The sequence below is a fragment of the Meleagris gallopavo genome, chromosome 3 (assembly GCF_000146605.3).
Source record: "Meleagris gallopavo isolate NT-WF06-2002-E0010 breed Aviagen turkey brand Nicholas breeding stock chromosome 3, Turkey_5.1, whole genome shotgun sequence".
Classification (NCBI taxonomy): domain Eukaryota; kingdom Metazoa; phylum Chordata; class Aves; order Galliformes; family Phasianidae; genus Meleagris; species Meleagris gallopavo.
The window spans coordinates 24,776,051-24,794,570 of record NC_015013.2 but is presented as its reverse complement, the minus strand read 5'-3'; the positions used below and the strand labels follow the sequence as shown (position 1 = coordinate 24,794,570).

Below are 18,520 nucleotides of genomic sequence, written 5' to 3'. Positions count from 1 at the left end.
GTTGGAATTGGATAGATCTACAAAAATACTGTGCTGGCAGAAGGACTTCTGTAATGTCTTAACCTATATGCCTATATGTCAGTGCTTTCCAGACATAAAGGACATTCTCAAATGCCAGTTTTGTGAATATGTGAATTTTTCAGTAAAGTAAATGTTAACATTGTCAAAACTATGAATCTTCCATCTCAAGTCCTGTATTTCTACAGCCTCCGGTGATGGCAAATATGAACACATGATGAAATGCAACACCTGTCCTAGAGCAAGCCACTCTGAATTCTCCAAGGATGATTAATTTTGACAAAATTCTACTAACAATGCTGCTCACAGTTTCACTACTGCTGTGTCTCCAACAAAATTCAGCAAAGCTTAACCCAGTTCTCAGTGACATCTGCTCGTTCACATTAAAAAAAAACACAACCCTGCAATCTGGCATGGCCAGCTGAGAAACATATTGGGAGGGAAATATTCCGTGAAACATACTGGGAGGGCATTAATAAGGGAAATTGAGAGCTGTTTTATTTAAAATCCATGTTGGGCAGTGGTTGTATGCTTTTTGATTTCATCATCTCTGTCTGTTCTCATAGCAACCCCAATAAATTGGGCAGGAATCCACAGGTGGGAACTCAGTTCCCACTTTACAGGCTTTCTGAGCCACATGCCCAAGTCACTCTCTGGGAAGGTTCACACATCATTATCTTCAGGTTTCAGCAGAGCTGCGTGGACACGTGCATAGGTCTGCACCAGTGAAAGGAAGTGTCTGCCATTCCTCCCTGCCACCATTTTCTCCTGGGTGTGCTGAGGGTGGTGCCCAAGGGGAAGATAACTGCTTGCAGGAGCTGCCAGGCATGTCTGGCAGAGGGATGATGGGGGGCAATGGAGATGCACCTTTGGGCCAATACTCCATGAAAGCTGAAGAAGCCCCTTGGGATTTCACTGAAGCTAAATTTGGCCATGCTTAGCACAGCATCTGCATCTATTTCCCCAACGTCAAAGATGCAGGCAGTCTCACTAAATGAATACACTGAGAAGGAAAAAGGGAAGAAAAGAGGAGCTGAAATACAGTTATATTCTTCTCACAGCTAGTCTATCATAAAGGCTGTATTGTGGGATCTACGTGTTACCCATCCTGATACCTGATTCAATCACAGTGTAGAGAAATCTGATGGCACTGGAAGGATTTAAGGAAGTAAGGATTTATGTTGAGGTCAATGCTGTGTTAAACTCAACTCTGATTAAGGGAGAAGGAGAGCAACTGCCTGAGATCATCTGAGATGACAGATGATTTGCATCAAGCTGATTATGAAATGATGCAATGCACTTTCCTGGGGGGATGGAACAAGGAAGGATCAGCATCAGAAGCTGAGCTGGCAAGGGGGCTTTTTATGAAGATAATGAAAAGGAGGAAGCAGTGCAGGACACCGGTGCTTTGTGGAAGAGATGTTATTAAATGTCACAGGATCCTGATGTGGAGGACAGGCAGATAGCGTAGCAAGAGATCACTGCAGCTGCATCCATATGTCTGCAACTGTTTCAGAATCAAGAAGCAGGCATATAGAGGGGGAGATAGTGGCATGCATCTGGGACAGGAGAACAACGAGCCCTGTAGAAAGACTGAGGCTTCAGGGTAGCTTACTGCTATCTAGTGTCAGAGAACTAGTAATAAAAGTATCTGTATAGGTCACGAAAATGAGAAAGACAAAGGGAAAGTGCTGGCTAGAAGAACTAATCCCACAAAATCTGGTAAAGACTAAAGTGTCCAGAACTCTGTTAAGTTCATTAATTACAAAACAAGTCAAAAAAAATAAGTACAAAATGTTAGCCATATCCTGGAAGAAGTTAATTTTATCAAAGAAGAAGTACAGATGTAAGAAGGGGAAAGATAAATTAGAACAATTAGATGTGGGCAGGTTTGTAGCTCACTTGAGGTGCTGAGGCAGCTCTCCAAAACATTGACTCTTATGTCTTTGCAAGGCATTTCCATGGAAGAAAGGAAGACCCTAATAAATTTTAAAGCTATTCAGGCTAGCTGTAATACCCAAAAATTGTTAAAATAGATTATCCTGAATTCAGTTGATAGACACAAGGTAGGTAGTAAGATGCTAAAGGAATTAACAAGGTGGCAGCCAAGATGAAATCCCTGCCCTTGAGCCCTACTCCCACTAGAGCACTGTCTGGAAATGCAGGAAGAAGGATTCAAAGTTTTCACTCACTTGTCTGTTATTGGTTTCTTTTTTTTATGTTCTACATATGGCTGATAGATAGTCTTCTGTTCCTACTTAGTTCTTATTTCTCTTCTGTTTTCCATCCTTTCACAGTCTCTGTGCCCTACCATCTACACCCTTTTCAGGTCCTTCTTTGCTTGATCTGCACATTCCTCTAGTCTCCTCACATTTTTCCAACGCTTCAGTTATATTTCCCAACCTTCTGTAGCCCCTTTTCATTCCGTAGACATTTCTTCCCATTGTTCTGTTCCCTTCCTCTCTTTGTAGTGCTTTCTCAGGCTTGATTTTTATGAGTTCTGAATATAACATTTTTTTCCAACAAAATGCCCCAGCCTGCAAAAGTCTCTGCTCTGCCATATAAATAACCTCCTATCCTGATCTTGGTTCACTCTCTCCAGATGGAAAAAAAGGAGCATGCATCCCCATTTTCAAAAGGTATTTAAAAAACAAACTAACAAACAAACAAAAAAAAACTATGGATAATGTGGTTATTTAAACTTAAATAGATATCTTTGTAGGAGCTTTTCCTCCATGATGTCACATGTCTCACAGCCCAACAACTTTAAACACAGCTTGAATGAGAGCATTATCTGAGTGGACACAGGGTTTCAATTATTTTATTACACCGATAGGAATAAAGAAAGGGAATTCTTCAGATTCTAGAAAACACCCCACATCATATTATGATAATTTTAAAGGTACACAAAGTTAAATTTAAAAAAATTTTTACAGTTACAACTTTCAGCATTTGTAAAAATGTATACATCTCCTTAGAAAATAAGTACATACAAGTAGTGCTACTATAAAAGGTATTTGAAAGTATTTTGATGATTTTAAGATCATTTTAATCAATACAATCTTTATTATTTTCTGATTTCATAAGACAGTGTTTTGTTTTATGGGCATTTGATTTCTTCTACATGTATTTATTCAGCCAGTTAATCATATCCCTTCTTCCTTCCTCAATATAAGGTTTATCCTGAGGATTGATGTTTTCTTTTTTGCGGTGCACAAAACCATGAGTCTGTCCAGGGTAAATTTTAACTTCATAATCAACTTTAGTGTTTTGTTTAAGCTTCTGTTCCAGCACAGTAACCTGTAACAGAGAACGTACCATCTTTGCTGAACACTGAGTTAGCATGTTAGGTATTTACAGCCTTTTCAGTATGTTTTTAACTAGTGGGTTTTTTTTCTCCAGAAGAATAAAAGCATGCGACTGTACAAAACTGCAAAAAGGTGTATAAGTTACTCTAGTAATACCTCTAAAGATAGAAGCACTTACTGCTCATTGTCACAAGAAGGATAACAGGAAGTCATTGCTACAAGTAACTGTTGATAGGCTCTAAGAAATAAAACCTGGCAATATTTTGAATCCATTTGAAATTGAGGGAGAAGAAGAACAGATGCAAAACTGACAGATCAAAGTTACTGGGATTTCTGCCAGGAAAAACACCACTCAAAGAAAACACACCCTCCTGTTTGGTCCCCTTTGTAGATCATCTTTTTCTCCAGACATTCTCCACCCTTGCTCCCCAGGAAGACTTTTGACAAGTGTATTAGAAAGCAGAAGCTCTGCAGGACAAGCAGTTCTCACATAAAGTGTCCATATTTCACAACAGAATCAGAAAACATTTTTTAGTTCACAGTAAAACTTTTTGGGTTAAAGATGAACAACATTAATTTGTGTAGAACTAAAGTAAAAAGGGGGGAAAAGCGCAAATTGGAATAGGCTCCCCAGGGAGGTGGTTCAGTCACCATCCCTGAATATGTTTAAAAACCGCTTGGATGTGGTGCTTAGGGACAATATTTGGCAAAGGGTTGATAGAGTTAGGGTAGTATGGTTAGGCTGTGGTCGGACTTGATGATCTTGAAGGTCTTTTCCAACCTGAGCAATTCTATGATTCTATGATTCTAAATTCATCTTCTGGTTTCTCTTAAGTAAATATCAATTTACAAAACAAGAACAAAAAGCATGGAGACAAATATCTCCAATGGGAAACTCACTTGCTCCAGAGGGACGATTTCATCTTTTTCAGCAAAAATGAAGAAGGTTGGGTGAAGCAAACTGCTTTTGTCATCAAAGAACTTGATCACTCCTAGGGGAAAAGGAAAGGCATATGAAGTGACTAATGCTAGTTAAAGAGGTTAAACCACTACTAAAGCTATCCAGTCAAAATAATAGCCATTACAATAAGTTAGAGCTGATCAGGTTATAATGGAATTAAACACTTTGTTTGAAAATCCCTTTTATTTTGAGAAGTTCCCATGTTTTGGGTTGTTGTTAAAGACAGAAAGACTCTGTTTGAAAAGTTCAGGGAAGATCATTACCGGTTTGCCCCATTCCCAATTTAAGTAGTCAAATTACATAATGGTATTTTGTAATCATGTTGCTTTCTTCAGTAAGCTGTCACACTGAGTTGTCACAGGAGTGCTCCTAAAGGATAGCTTCCTGCTCTGGCTGTGCCTTCCCACAACACAACAGCCATCTGACACTTACCATAAAGAGACACTCCTGTCTTTAAATGAGTATTTTTCAGCATCAAGTGTTGTACTGCTGCTCCTCCCCAGCAGAACCCAATTACACCAATGTTCTTCGCACCACAATGTTCCTTCAGATACTTCATGACAACATCAACTTCTCTAAGAAAGATGAAAGAAACATAATTAATGTTTGAGCTCTGCTCCCCTGGCTTCCCTGATGGCTACTGCTACTGCCCAGAGGCAGCTGGGCATCCACTGCCCATGGGAGAGGCAGGGTGACTGCCTTTCTCTTGCTTGTGCTTTTTCTCCTTTCCTTCACTTAATAAACTGCCCACGAGCTTTCTCATGTTATTTCCCTCCTATTCTCTTCATTGTCCTGCCTGGGAGCAAATGCATGAGTTCTTGGTGCTGGCTGAGGTCCCACAATGGTACAATTACTCATTTCTGAATTATAGGACAAAGTGTAGGTGAGAAACCAAAGGAGAAAACACGCAGATTCACTCTTCCCAGATCACTGCAATTAGAACCGGAGGGGATTTTACATATAGTATGTCAATTAATTTTACAAGTGGCAGTATTTGTCCTATAGCGTAAGTAAAATATAACACAGTTAGAAGATATCTGAGGAAAGTTTAAGAAATATGGAGTAGAAAATGGCAAAGTAGTATGCTCAATATTCTTTCTGCACTGAGGTGCTCAAAACTGAACATTTGAGGTGAAGCCTCACCGATGCTGAGTACAGCAGCAAGATTCCTTCCCTAGTCCTGCTCACCACACCATTCCTGATACAAGCCAGGATGCCATTGGTCTTCTTGGCCACCTAGGCACACTGCTGGCTCATACTCAGCTAACTGTCCATCAGCACACCAAATCTGACAGGGAGAAGGACTAAAGAATTCAGTTCTGTTAGGTGACTACATCTTGCCTGAAGCCCATGGAAGTTGTGCTTGCCTGTAGGAACTACACCAAATGGAAGTGGAACAAGCCCCCCAGCTTTTGGTTATTCTTTTGAGTCGTTAATCTTCCTTCTACTCTCAGTAGAACTAAACAATGGTCACTTTTACTCTTGTTCTCCAAAAAGGACTCCTCAGATAACTGTAAATTCAACACTTGAACTGCATGAAATTTTTGTTTCTGGACATCCAGCTGTATTTGACACAATAATAATTTAAGACCTAATCCTGCATCTTTACTGAGGCAAAAATTCCTACGAAATAAGCACATCCACATGCTGAACAATGAACAACTGTTGTACTTGTCTATTTTGCCGGCATCTCGTGATTTCACCCAATCATAGAAGGTAGCCCAGTCATTTGAAGGTTTCCACGGCTCTTGTCCCACAAAAAAATCTGGCAGGATGGCTCTGTTGGAAAATAAAACATTTTATACCCATGACATAACACTAAAAAGGCATTAAAAGGAAGTCTGTGTGTGCTACAAGTTTGGTTTCTTGAATACACGTAGAATTTAATCTCCATCAAAACATTACACAAGCAACCTTCATTATTTTTCTGTCTAATAAGTACAGACAGCATAATTTGCCCTGCTAAATTAATTTGACACATTTTTAATTGAAATTGGAAGTCCTTTGTGGCCTCCTACCAAAATAGAAGGAAAAAAAAAAGTGAGAGCCTACAATTTACAGGGTTCACTCATTAGGGCTAGAAAGAATGATAATGCACTAATACAGAGAAGAGGATATGCAGGACGCTTTCACATATCTGAGACCTTGTTTCTTTGTTTGGTACAAGCTTGTACACTTCATTTTCATAGAATTACTTTCAGCTTCCCTGAAATTTTTGCCAAAACAGCAAACATGCAAGCATGCTATGAAGCAGGCTGTGTCAGGCTCACAGAAGCGTTTCAGTCACCCAAAGATTCAAAATAAGGCTTTTTTTTTCCCCCCTCTTCTTTTCAGTACTTGCATACTGCCTCAATATGGTAGGACTGCTCAACAACATTCTTATACTGCTTTAACAAACAGGAGATTCTTTAATTGAAACCTATGAAATTGTTTATATTTGTATGGCTTACAAAGAAAAGTGGAAACGTAATCTGACTTTCTCATTAAAAAGACACTTTGCAAAGTGTAGGATTTCTTACACATATCCATTGGCTGTTAGCATATCAGCTATGTATCTCGTGTTTGGGAGTTCCCATCCAAAGATGTCATGAATCACAATCACAGCTTTGTCTGTGCTGGTAGATGGTTTGGAGACATAGGCCTTGATGTGCTCAACTTGTACTTCCTGCCCACGGCCGCCATAATCAAATCTGTCTCCAATGTCACATGGACAAGGCCTCAACTCGTTCGCCATCTGGAATGCCGCCCAGGAAAAACAGAGAACACTCAGGGGTGAATATCACAGCACAGCACACTGAAAAAGACCAAATACAGCGGTGTCACAGACTGGTGAACTTTTTAATCACTCCACTGATATTGTGAACAAACTCATTGCTGTCAAGTCAAAAATGAAACATGGATCAATCTGCAAATTGGCTCATTTTTCATAATAATAATAATAATAATATCATTAGAGCTGCTTATGTTATCAATTATTCTATAGGATCTGGTATGTAGCTAGAACTTGTGCACTCTACAGTAATACAGTAAAGTAAAGGGCAACCAGGCAGGCAACCGTCACAAATAATTAAAATAGGGACGAAGCCAAATCTTTTACCCTTCATCATATGAATGTCCTTGCCAAGAATGTATAACACTTTTTTTATCATAGACCGTGAAGGCTTAATACAGGGCTTAGCATTAAAAAAAAGTAAAACGAATTAAAACAACTAGCATGTGAAAAAAATTAGATTTATATTAAATGCAGTATTTTCCTCTAGAAAAGTCCATTCTCTATAGCAGACCTTTTCAGTGTCAAAAAATCCTCTCTCTAAACCAGCTTTAGCCTCAGATGTTGCAAATTTTGAAGGATGCTTACGGGGTTTGCAAATAAAAATATACTCAGTGGTAGCCAAGTGTATAAATATATTTAGTCAGTATTAAAAGGAATTAATTTTAACTCAACTATAGGAAAAAAACTGAATATAAGGAAAAAGTTCCTGAAATTGAATCAAATATTTTACAGACAAAGGAGCAATAAGGGTATGGTTAAATTTTTACTATTAAATTTTTACTAGCTATTGCTTCAATGAAAATAAACAAGTAATTTACAAAGGTCAAAAAACGCCAACAGAAATTAACAGTGTTTGTGTATCTTCTTTTTGCCACAAGTTAATGATTTTATGACTGATCTTAGCTTAACCAACTGGGTTAACTGACTCCAGATTGCTGCAAAATGACTCAAATAAAGTTGCCTGAATATGTGAAAATCATCTCCAAGTTGTTCAAGATTTTTGAGAGAATGTAGGTTAAGCTTTGCCTGAACTCTTCCCATACAAACTGCAAAGCCTGTGAGCACTGTGTAAGAAAAAAATTGCTTGGTATACAAACAAGAACGGCTCATCCTGACTGTGCCAAATACGCTCACAAAGAGAAGTGGCAAAAAGCAGGTTACAGACCTCTCCCTGAACTACGTTGACTTCAATCATAGTGGTATGAATGGGATAGCTGCCAACAGCCAACCAACTTTACAGCCAGATCTGCACAGTGGTCCAGAATTTTCAGAAATCCAATTATCTCAGATGAGTTGCACATCTAATGAGATCTCATTTTCCACAGATGAAAGTGTCAAGACAAGTTGTATCCTAGTTGAAAGCTGCATTAGCCCTCAGCACACATGGGTGCAAGTCTAAGCCACACCCCCCTAGAGGTGTTTGTCGTTGGTTTTTTTTTCCCCCCACATGCTGTATTCTCATATATATATATATGAAACCTAATTTAAAATAAGTTTGCCTGGAAAAAAGTGAATTAATAGACAGGTTTATAAGCCAAAGCACAGTATAAACATATAATAGAAGAAGTTGATAAGTATCTTCCTTTCTACATACTGTTTCCTTTTTATTAAACTAAAATCAGAAAGCAAAACCATATCAGTTGAATAGTAAAGAAACATTTTGGAACTTCAAAAATGCAAGCGTTATGCCCTACAGTTAAGCGTATCCTGAAAGGCTTTAATTGCATACATTTTTAATGAAGTTGTCTGATAAATTTAATGTAAAATATTAAATATTTAAGGGTTCAAATGTGGGTAGAAGAGCTCCAAGCTCAAGTCTGTGCAGTGCTGTGGAGGCTCCTATGGTGCATCAGCCACATAGGCCTGTGAGCTTTGTAACACTGATCCGTTTGGATTATGTTTCTACACTTGCCCCAATAGGTGCTATATACAAATACTCTTTTTTTGTATTTCTAAGATACTATTGAAACTTTTCTTAAAGAACAAACCCCCCTGCTTTATATTCAACAGAGGCAGTCTGGGAGAAGCTGTGAGCCCACTGCCAACACTGTGCTCTCTCCTTCCTCATCTCCACCTCCAAACACTTGAGCACTTAAGACCAAACAGCAACTTCAGTTGCCAGCAACCGGAACCTACAACTAGAAAAAAATATAAAGGTACTTATATAAAATATAAAAGCACAGCTCTTCTGCTTTCAAGAGGCTGTCCTGAATCTGACAGGTCTTCATCACCTTGAAAAGGAAAGCAAAGCCTTTCTGAACCACTGTCCAGAACAGTTAGGGAAGAAGTAGCACCCTGGTGGCAATTCAGTGAGTGTGAACTGTGTACAAACACACATGGATAACATGCAGGTTCCCCAGACGCGTTAAGTCTTCCCTCAGTGCGCACTGGCTTTATGATTCTTATGAGGAAAAGCAGTGAAAGTTAAAGAAAAAAAAACAAACAGCTAGCCATGCCTACCTGTAGCACAACCAAGGTATGAGATGGCACAGCCAAACTGCAGAGCGCAGCAGAGACGGCAGGCACTGGACGGCAGCGTGGAGAAAGTGCTAACTCAGAGTGGAGGGAGTGTGAACCAAGATCAGGTTTCTTCAGACAGGAGTTACGTCAGTCACTGCCCTTATCTGCACGTAGCACAACGTCAAACAGTCAAAAGTTCACTTTTTTAAGGCTTTTCATTTTATTGTAAGGACAAGCAGGAGGTGCTACTGGGGCAAGTCATGCTATGTCTGAATATGAAATGTTCCTTGTAGCTTGTACAAAACAACATTAAGAACACTTAGGAAATGTGTTTGCTTACCTGAGCAATCCATTTAGACCTTTTTTTCCTTTAAGGGTGTTCCTTTGTTTTTAAGGATTGGGCTAGTATCACTTACAAATATTATGCTGACATTTTTATTCCCTCAGATTATTTATTCTTTGGTGATAGAGGAATGCTAAGTCATCAGCAGGGTGAGGTCCCTCAGATTATTTATTCATTGGTGATAGAGGAATGCTAAATCATCAGCAGGGTGAGGCAGTGACACAAAGAAATCATTTCAAAGCTCAGTACAAGACAGAGCACAGCACAAGAAAAGTGTGAGAACAAGTAAAACGTAAAACGGTTACACTTTTGTACATTGTTCTACATATCTGTATAATAAAGGTTTAAAATGCTGATACATTCTTATCATATCATTGGATGTGTTATAATATTTATTTTTCTTCTAAAAGAATAAAATGACATTTTATCTAAAAGATAAAATGACTCACTTCCTCAGCCTTGTACACCTTTGTAAGAAGCTGGAATTTTCTGATCTTTTATTGCATAATTTGGTTTATTCTCTATAGAGCTGCTTCTTAGAACATTCATGATCAAAACTGTTTTCTCAGAAGCACATCTGAAAAAAAAAAGTATCACTAGGTTCGCTTCTGTCTTGGAAAAGCAGCCTGGCTTACCATTTGGTCCTCACGCATAAGCTGTTTTCCCATGTTCTAAATAATTTTATCACTATTATTTGTTTACAGTTCTTAAAATGAAGGGGGGAGAACAACAAAGAAATAGACAATGAAATCATAAGATTCAAAACCCAGTTATTTGGGAAGTCTTCTCTGGGGCTGGGGGTGTCCCCACATAGAGTTACACAGCACATAGTATTGGATTCTCCCCAGCTTCTTCAAAGAACAGTAGTAAAACAAATGTTAAGTAAATAAGCAGTTGAAATCATTCCTAGAAGCAATGTTTTACAGAACCTCCTCTCCATTGGAGTTTCTTAGCCCCTGAACTGCAGCACTGTGCCTGTGGAAACTCTATACTTAAAACTATTCTCCATTGCCTTAATATTAACACCAAATCTTAAAATTTAATGGGTTTTATTTTGATTTCCTGTTGGTTCTGAGTTCCTTGCTGGACAATGCATTCTAGTTTTTTTTTTTATTTACAGCTCATGATCTCTCCATGTGCAGTTGGTTACACTTTGTACTATATTGTACACATTAATTCTGGATCTTAAAATTCCAGTGAGCTGCAGTTTTATCATGAAGATTTGGCTGTACTTGTAGTAACTTGGATTTACTCTAAAATTCCAGCAAACACTGTGTCTCAAGGTTTTTTTCCCCCCTACAGCTTAGTCACAGTATTAGTTTTACTTCATAAGTCAATATTTATGAATCAGTACAATTCTCTAAATGCATGGCCTGATCATCCTCTTACACAAGAGATACTCTTCTAATGTTAATGAAAGTCCACTGAATTTGGTGTTTGCCAGTTTTCACACTGGGGTAATTAAGACACAATGAACTGCCACTCTACATTCTTGTCCTGGAAGAAAGATGTGTTATCAGTATATTACATACAGATATTATTTTATCAAAAGCAACACTTAAGCAGTTGCATGCTTAAGCGCTCTCCTTGAAGACTCAAAGCCAAGTCTACAGTCTTCCCTTTGGAAAGATGGACAGCCATCAGCAGCAAGTAAAGGAGGAAAATGTTCATTGAAACAAGCAAAAAGAAATTAAAAACCCACTGAGAGATGGTCAATTAATATTGTTGACTTCATTTTTAAGTTAAACACACTACAATGTATATTTCTCTGATGATATGTTTAATGTGAGAGATTGCCATTATAAAAATTAAAGCTTTTTAAAATTACATTCTCTTCCCCCTAAATCACACAACAGTTTATGTCAGTAGCACTGAGAAGGTAAAAAGGGACAACATCCAATGAAGATCTTAGGCAACTTACTTCAACAAACTAATGAACACACACCTCTGCCCCCATAGGGCATAATTAAACTACGGAAGTCCCCATCATGGAATGCACTAGAGGTCAACATTGTAAGCAGATTTAAAACAGGACTGGCAAATTCACAGAGAGTAAGTCATCAGTGGTTGTTCAACACAGTGACCTAATGGCAAGATTCAGCTCAGGAAATCCCTACATTGCTGCCTGTTAGGACATGGAGCAAGAGTGAAAATTCCCTGAGCGGGTGCTGCTGGAGGCTGAGTGCTGAGGAAGATGCAATCTTGAGCTGCTGCAATGCAAGGATTTTTGCTGTATTAAGGGAAAGTTACGTAACAAGATGCATTATGCAAAAAAAAAAAAAAAAAAAAACAACACTGAACATTCCTTCTTTAAGCAGCAGTGAGGGCTTGTAAGGCACACAACAACGTGATGTTTGAAATTTGTATTATACTTTTTAATTCCTAAACTTGTTAAATACATACCCGTCACTGAGGTACCAGTCAAAGAAGCCTAGAGTCTCAACATGATCTCCACCAAAGAATCAATTGGTGTCTCTAAATTTTGGGCCTATGGTTTACATGGTACTTAAATGAACAGTGGCCATAACATACAGACTATTCTACCATTACCATAATTTGTTTTAATTATAAGCTGAATAACAAAGTACTGGAGAATATTTTATAGCATATTAAGACACAGCACTGCTAGGTGGGATCTAAAATGGCTTCAAATGAATATAACATGATAGGAGTTACAATCTACTGAAAAAAAAAAAAGCTGAAGTATGTTTGTTTTTTCTGTAATTTCTATTTTCTAAATAACATAATTTCTAATTTTCTAAGATGTGCTATTGAAAGTCTCCACATTGTATTACATGATTATGTTATAAATTAGTCACTTGGTATTCTATTAAATATTTATTCAGCCAGTTGACCATATCCTTTCTGCCTTCCTCAATATAAGTTTTATCCTTAGGATTGATAGGTTCTTTTCTGTAACGAACAAAACCATAAGTTTGACCAGGACAAATTTTAACCGGATAATCAACTTCACAGTTTTGCTTTATCTCCTGCTGCAGCAGGGAGACCTGTAATATAAAGCATAGTCATGATTACATTAATATAGCTATATTCCATGCTGCCAGGCCATAGCTTACTCATCATTCAAGCCTGAAACCAATAAACAGGTTCCCTATAGGCATAACAAAAGTAAAATTACGTTAAGAAAAAACACTTTCACTGATGGTCTAGAAAAATTTGTTACAATATAAAGGCAGACACAACAACCTGCAAAGATATGGATACAAGAAAAGTACATATGAAACATTACAATGCTAAATACACTAAAACTGGATGAAAAACCTCACATGGACAACAGTGAATGCAAATTGGCTTATAATGCACACTCTATAAGTGTATGCGCCCAAAAGATTCAAATAAAAATTTTTATGTACTATTTAGAATGACATAAATGATAGCAAGATGTTTCTGTTTTTCTTTTTTAAAAATTTTAAGAATAATCGTTGAAGATAAGGATTGTGTCACTTCCAAGTTCTATATAGCCATAGAATTACTGAGGGACCTCTGGGGACTGTTTGGTCTAACCCCTAAGAGTCAGTTGCAGCAGGCTGCTCAAGGCCTTGTTCAGGTGGAGTATCCTCAAGAATTAAAGTCTCACCACTTCTCTAATAAAAAAAGCTCCTTATGTGTACTTGAAATTTCTTGTTTTCTTTATTGGCCTACTTACCTCTTCTGCTTTCACTGAATATCACTGAAAAGCGTCTGCCTCTGTTTTACCCATTTTTGCATCACCTCTAATTTAAGTAGCACTGTGAAAGCCATGTACAGTTTGACCTCACTGAGATTTCTGAAATTTTTTTTGGAGTATGGTTAATCAACCATGAACATAAGTCGCTTTACATGAAAATTCTCTCTCTACTTCAGACTGCGCATGCAAGAGCGAGTTACAATTCCTATAGACCATCTCTCCAATTATAAACTTGGCTTTCTTATATCACCCATAGAAGTCCTTTTATGAACTTGTAGATTCATATGCACACAAACAAGTACAACTCTGAAGAAATTCATTCCACATAATGACATCTTAGCTCACAGGACATGTGGAGACATCTATAAGTAAGGCTTACTATTCATCATTATATGGACAATCATTAAGATTTCACAGAAAATAGCTGCTGGTAATCTTGACAAATGGAATGACTAAGTGCTCACAAATCCTAGACCAAAAGTTTCCTCAGCAACCTTAATTCTTTCTTTTGTGTTATATTTCATAATGCAACTCTCAGGATAGCTTCTTTCATCTGTAAGTTCATCACTATTAAGCACACAAATTGTTTGACAAAAGAAAAAAGTTTGCAGTGTGAACAGATCTGTGAATGCTGGAGGAAGCAAAGAATTGAAGGAAGAAGAAAAAAAACAACCAGTTTTTCATCCTGTAAGTATCACGTCTCCAGCATATTAACTAGAACAGGGTTAGCTGCAATGAAAAAACAAGACTGTTCCTCATCTCATTCTTGACTTTATTCCCTCCACTAACTTCTCACCAGTACAATCAACAAATTTACAGAGTGGTGTGGTTAGGCTGGTATCTAAAGATTTATACAGTATAACCCAATAACTAGAAATATTATCACAGTGGAAAGGGATAATTGAAAATAATTGAAAACGCTCACCTGCATCCAAGGCTTGCAAAAAAACACTCCAAAGGGAGCAATCTCCAGAAAGAGAACCTTCCCTAGACACAGTCAGCCCTTAAATGGGGTCTAGGAGAGGTGCTGCCAGGCTCCACCCCCTCTGGTCACACAGCTGAATTGCCTTCACCTGAGCTCCCAGGGCTGACCCAGTGTTTGCCTCAACTGATCAGTCAGAGGTTCAGGCCATGATTCAACAGTTCCTATACATCGCTTCTACACATTTTCTTCACTGTGAAGTCTGAGAAAATAACCATGTCTAGACCAATAGAAAAAAAAGTCATCTAGAACAGAATTGTTCCTGAGTGCACAGCAACAGGATTTTTATACAACTTTGCTACCTGAGTTACTGGCAATACTCTGACAAAATAAAGAGACATAAGAAAAGAAACCATTCTTATCTTAGGTTACTTTAATCCTTCTATGTTTGGCTCCATTTTTCTGCTCTTCTTTTTTTAATATATATTCAAATATTATTACGAAACTGAGCATTAACTCATAATTCAGGAGGGAAATTTAAACGTGCAAATGAAAAAAGACAGTTGTCAGCATACTTGATGGAAGAGAATGAAGTCATCTTTTTCAGCAAAAATGAAAAATATAGAGTTCAGCAGAATGGATACACCATCAGAATACTTGACTATTCTTAGAAAGTTTTTTTAAAAATCTTCAATTCACTTTTAAAGTGAGATTCAAATTCAAGTGCAGCATCCTGTTTATGCAATGAAAAGTTTGCACATCTCATGCAGTATGTAGCCATAAACGTCAGCTTTTTGTCAAGCTACTGTAAATATGGCTTCTAGTATGACACCCCCCAGCCTTAAAATTTTATCTAAGTCAGTTTCTTAAGCTACTGACTGAATATCTGAATGCTGGGTTCTTTTGAATTATGGGGAAAGTCCCCATCAAGCAGTTCAAAAATTTGCATTCTGAGTACAGTAGCAAAGAACAGCTTAAATATCTCAGCTTCTTGGGAAGAGCGTAAAAGGAAAGTTGATGTTAAACAACCACAATCTAGCTGTACAGAATAACTGGATCAAAAATAATGCTGTCTGCATAGGGGTGACATCCTAGCTCTGCAGTATGCAGTTGCAAAACATTAGGAAACAGGAAAATGGAGCAGAGTTGGGAAGATGACCCAATTCATGTATGTCTGTCCAACCTGAAATAAAGACACAGCTCCGATGATTCATTCTGAATCCAGGAACAAATTTCCTTATCACCATCTTCTTTGCATAAGAGCTTTCCTACTTTACTGGAAATATCTCTCATCATCAACTGAGAATCTAATTAGAAGAAATACTGATGGATCAAGTACATAAGCTACACAATACATATGTGTACATGTGCCTGCTTGTATTGCATCCTTGTATTTACCTAGAATAGAGAGATACACCAGCCTTCAGTTTGGGGTATGTCATCATCATGTGACATACAGCAACACCACCCCATCAGAAACAAACAATCTCTAATTTCTTTGCACCACCCTGTTCCTTTAGATACTTCAGGACAGAATCAGCTGCTCTGGAACATAAGCAAAGGCAAATTAATCACCCATAGTAAAACCAGTACTGGAAAATATGAAAAGATAAAGATGTATAAGCGTCCCCAGATCATGTTGCTACCATATTTTCTTTCATACACTTTAAATAAATCATTACTTCAAGTAAATATTATGGGTTGTTAACTTGAAATCATCCAATAGTGTAAAAAAAAAAAAAAAGAATGGAATTAAATAAAAACACAGCATGGATAACATACACCAAAGGGAATGGATGGAATGGATGATTGATTAAATACTTTCCTAAGAGGTAAAAAAGCTTGAAATCCTCTGAAGAGCTGAATGAATTTTTGTTTTATTCATGCAGACAGAAAAAGAAATAAATGCCTCTCCAGTGAGCATAACTTATTAGAAAGTCAAAATGTTGACAATAACTGTAAGTTAGCATCTGAGATATTTTAACTGCAGGAAAGTCAACACATAAGTAATGGAAGATGCTTTGAGAATTCACATTGTCATTTGAAATACACCTTACCCAGGCACTGTACTCAGAAAGCATTTACTCCAGAAGTAGGTTTCAACATGCAGGCAGAGTAAAGGGAAAGTACTGGTGGGAGAGAGGGGTATCACAGTAGTGTTTTATATCACCTTGAGACTATTTTCAGCCCCTTTCTCCTGGGCATGCAGTCTGTTTACGATCACGATACATTAGCCTTGCAAATATCAACTTATCTGCCAACACATACATACAAATTAAATGCCAAAAAAAATAGGTTGGCCATGAGCCAGCAGTGTGCCCTTGTGTCCAAGGCCAGTGGGATACGTGGGGGTGTATTAAAAAGAGCATGGCCAGCAGGTTGAGGGAGGTGATCCTCACCATCTACTCTGCCCTAGGGGGGCCACATTTAGATTATTGTGTCCAGTTCTGGGCTTCTTGGTTCAAAAGAGATAGGGATCTCCTAGAAGGAGTCCAGCAGAGGGCTGCAAAGATGATTAAGGGCTTGCAGCATCTCCTGTATGAGGAAAGGCTGAGTAACCTGGGTCTGTTCAGCCTAGGGAAAAGAAGACAGAGAAGGAATCTCATAAATATTTATAAATACCTAAAGGGAGGTGAGAGGCAAAGGGATGAGGCCAGGCTCTTCTTGGGGATGTGCAGTGATAGGACAAGGAATGATGGCCTAAAACTTGTACATAGGAAGTTCTGTAATAACATGCAAAAGAACTTCTTCACAGTAAGGGTGATGGAGCACTGGAATAGGTTGCCCAGATAGGTTGTGGAATGCCCTTCTATGGAGATATTCAAGACCCATCTGAACACCTACCTGTGTGACCTGTTGTAGGGTATCTGCTTTAGCAGACTCATTAATCTCCCGAGGTCCCTTCCAAACCCTGCAATTCTGTGATTCTACGAAATGTTTGGACAGTGTTGAAAGTGTGAGAGGACTAGGCCTGATCTCTTCAGGAGACTGTAACAGGACACTTCACATGCTAACACTGACAAGTTAAAATCAAAGAACAGGTTAAATCCCAAGCTAATAGGAGCCATAGCAGGTACAGACAACTGCTTATTCTGTGTTCCTCACAGACTACTTCAAGTGTTATGCACTAGCTTCTGTTTTGCAGTGGACCCAATGCAAACTTGTTCTCTGAAGATATGACAGTCATCTACCATAGGAACAGTCACATGACTGTGGGGCACTACATCTATACCAGGCTTTAAAGGTTTAAAGATTCTTGTCCAAGTTGCAGAGACAAAAACACCTTTGCTTGGGAAAAGACCTCAGCATCCTGTAGCAGCCTGGGTTCAACAGATCATACCTGGTATATAAACAGTGTCAAAACCTTTTCAATGAAGAGCAGCAGTTAGTACTTGCCTATTATTTTAGCTGTTCCAGCTGGACTGAACTGGAATTAACAGTGTTTCTTCAGCAGCAGTATCAAGATAACATTTTTAGGAGCTAATGAAGATATACTTGATCTCACTAACTGCAAGGACAAACAGTCTGGATGTGTGTACAGCCTTGTACCTTTCCTTTGGCCAAAAGTTTGACTCTAAGGCACTAGCAGAGGACTCTTCGGACATACTGTCTGAAGTTAATATTTTGTTCAAGTCAATCAATGCACTGTGGTCTGGAATTACAGCAAACGTAGTTTTAAAAGCTCGTGAAAAGTGCAAAGAAGACTGCATGCCAAATCTGCAGTCAGGCACCTGAACGCATATCCTCTTTCCCCTGAGGGGCTTCCTGGCAAGTGCTGAGAGCTGATGTGGAGGGATCACAGCTGTGGGCTGCTCCAGTCCCTCAGTGACCAAGGGGAAGGCTCCTGGGCAGCACTATGCAGTGACCTCAGACCCTGTCTGCCATGAGATCTTCTTTTCAGCTGAGACTGCCACTTGGCCTTGCCTGAGCTACAGTTCTTCCCATGCTGCAGCCATACCTGTGCCAGGCCATGTCTGGCCCTGGGTAACAAACCCACAGACTGTCCTATGAGCTTCGTCTCAGCCCTGCCACATCACTATGGACCTT

At 38.6% G+C, this 18,520-nt stretch overlaps 1 protein-coding gene across 2 annotated transcripts; it reads right to left on the bottom strand.

The window, feature by feature from the left end:
- Positions 1-2,813: 2,813 nt before the first annotated feature.
- LOC100538725 (carboxymethylenebutenolidase homolog) lies at positions 2,814-14,501 on the bottom strand. Of its 2 annotated transcripts, none has more exons than XM_019613834.2 (7): positions 14,477-14,501; positions 9,521-9,684; positions 6,807-7,021; positions 5,959-6,066; positions 4,720-4,862; positions 4,227-4,318; positions 2,814-3,318 (listed from the first exon to the last, which is right to left on the bottom strand). In XM_019613834.2, the coding sequence occupies exons 3-7, from the start codon at positions 7,019-7,021 to the stop codon at positions 3,139-3,141; spliced, it is 738 nt and encodes a 245-aa protein (XP_019469379.1). In that variant the 5' UTR covers positions 9,521-9,684; positions 14,477-14,501; the 3' UTR covers positions 2,814-3,138. The 2 variants fall into 2 exon arrangements, with proteins under 2 accessions (XP_019469379.1, XP_010706811.1); XM_010708509.3 differs by having other exon boundaries at positions 6,807-7,081; positions 14,477-14,494.
- Between the last annotated feature and the right edge of the window lie 4,019 nt (positions 14,502-18,520).

What these genes read in the sequence shown, in the direction of transcription:
- LOC100538725 (XM_019613834.2), bottom strand. Translation starts at nt 7,021, where the DNA reads ATGGCGAACGAGTTGAGGCCTTGTCCATGTGACATTGGAGACAGATTT. An exon ending in GATGCCGGCAAAATAGACAA is followed by an intron (nt 4,863 to 5,958) that starts GTACAACAGTTG and finishes CATCTTTCTTAG; the next exon opens with AGAAGTTGATGTTGTCATGA. An exon ending in AAATCGTCCCTCTGGAGCAA is followed by an intron (nt 3,319 to 4,226) that starts GTGAGTTTCCCA and finishes TCTCTGTTACAG; the next exon opens with GTTACTGTGCTGGAACAGAA.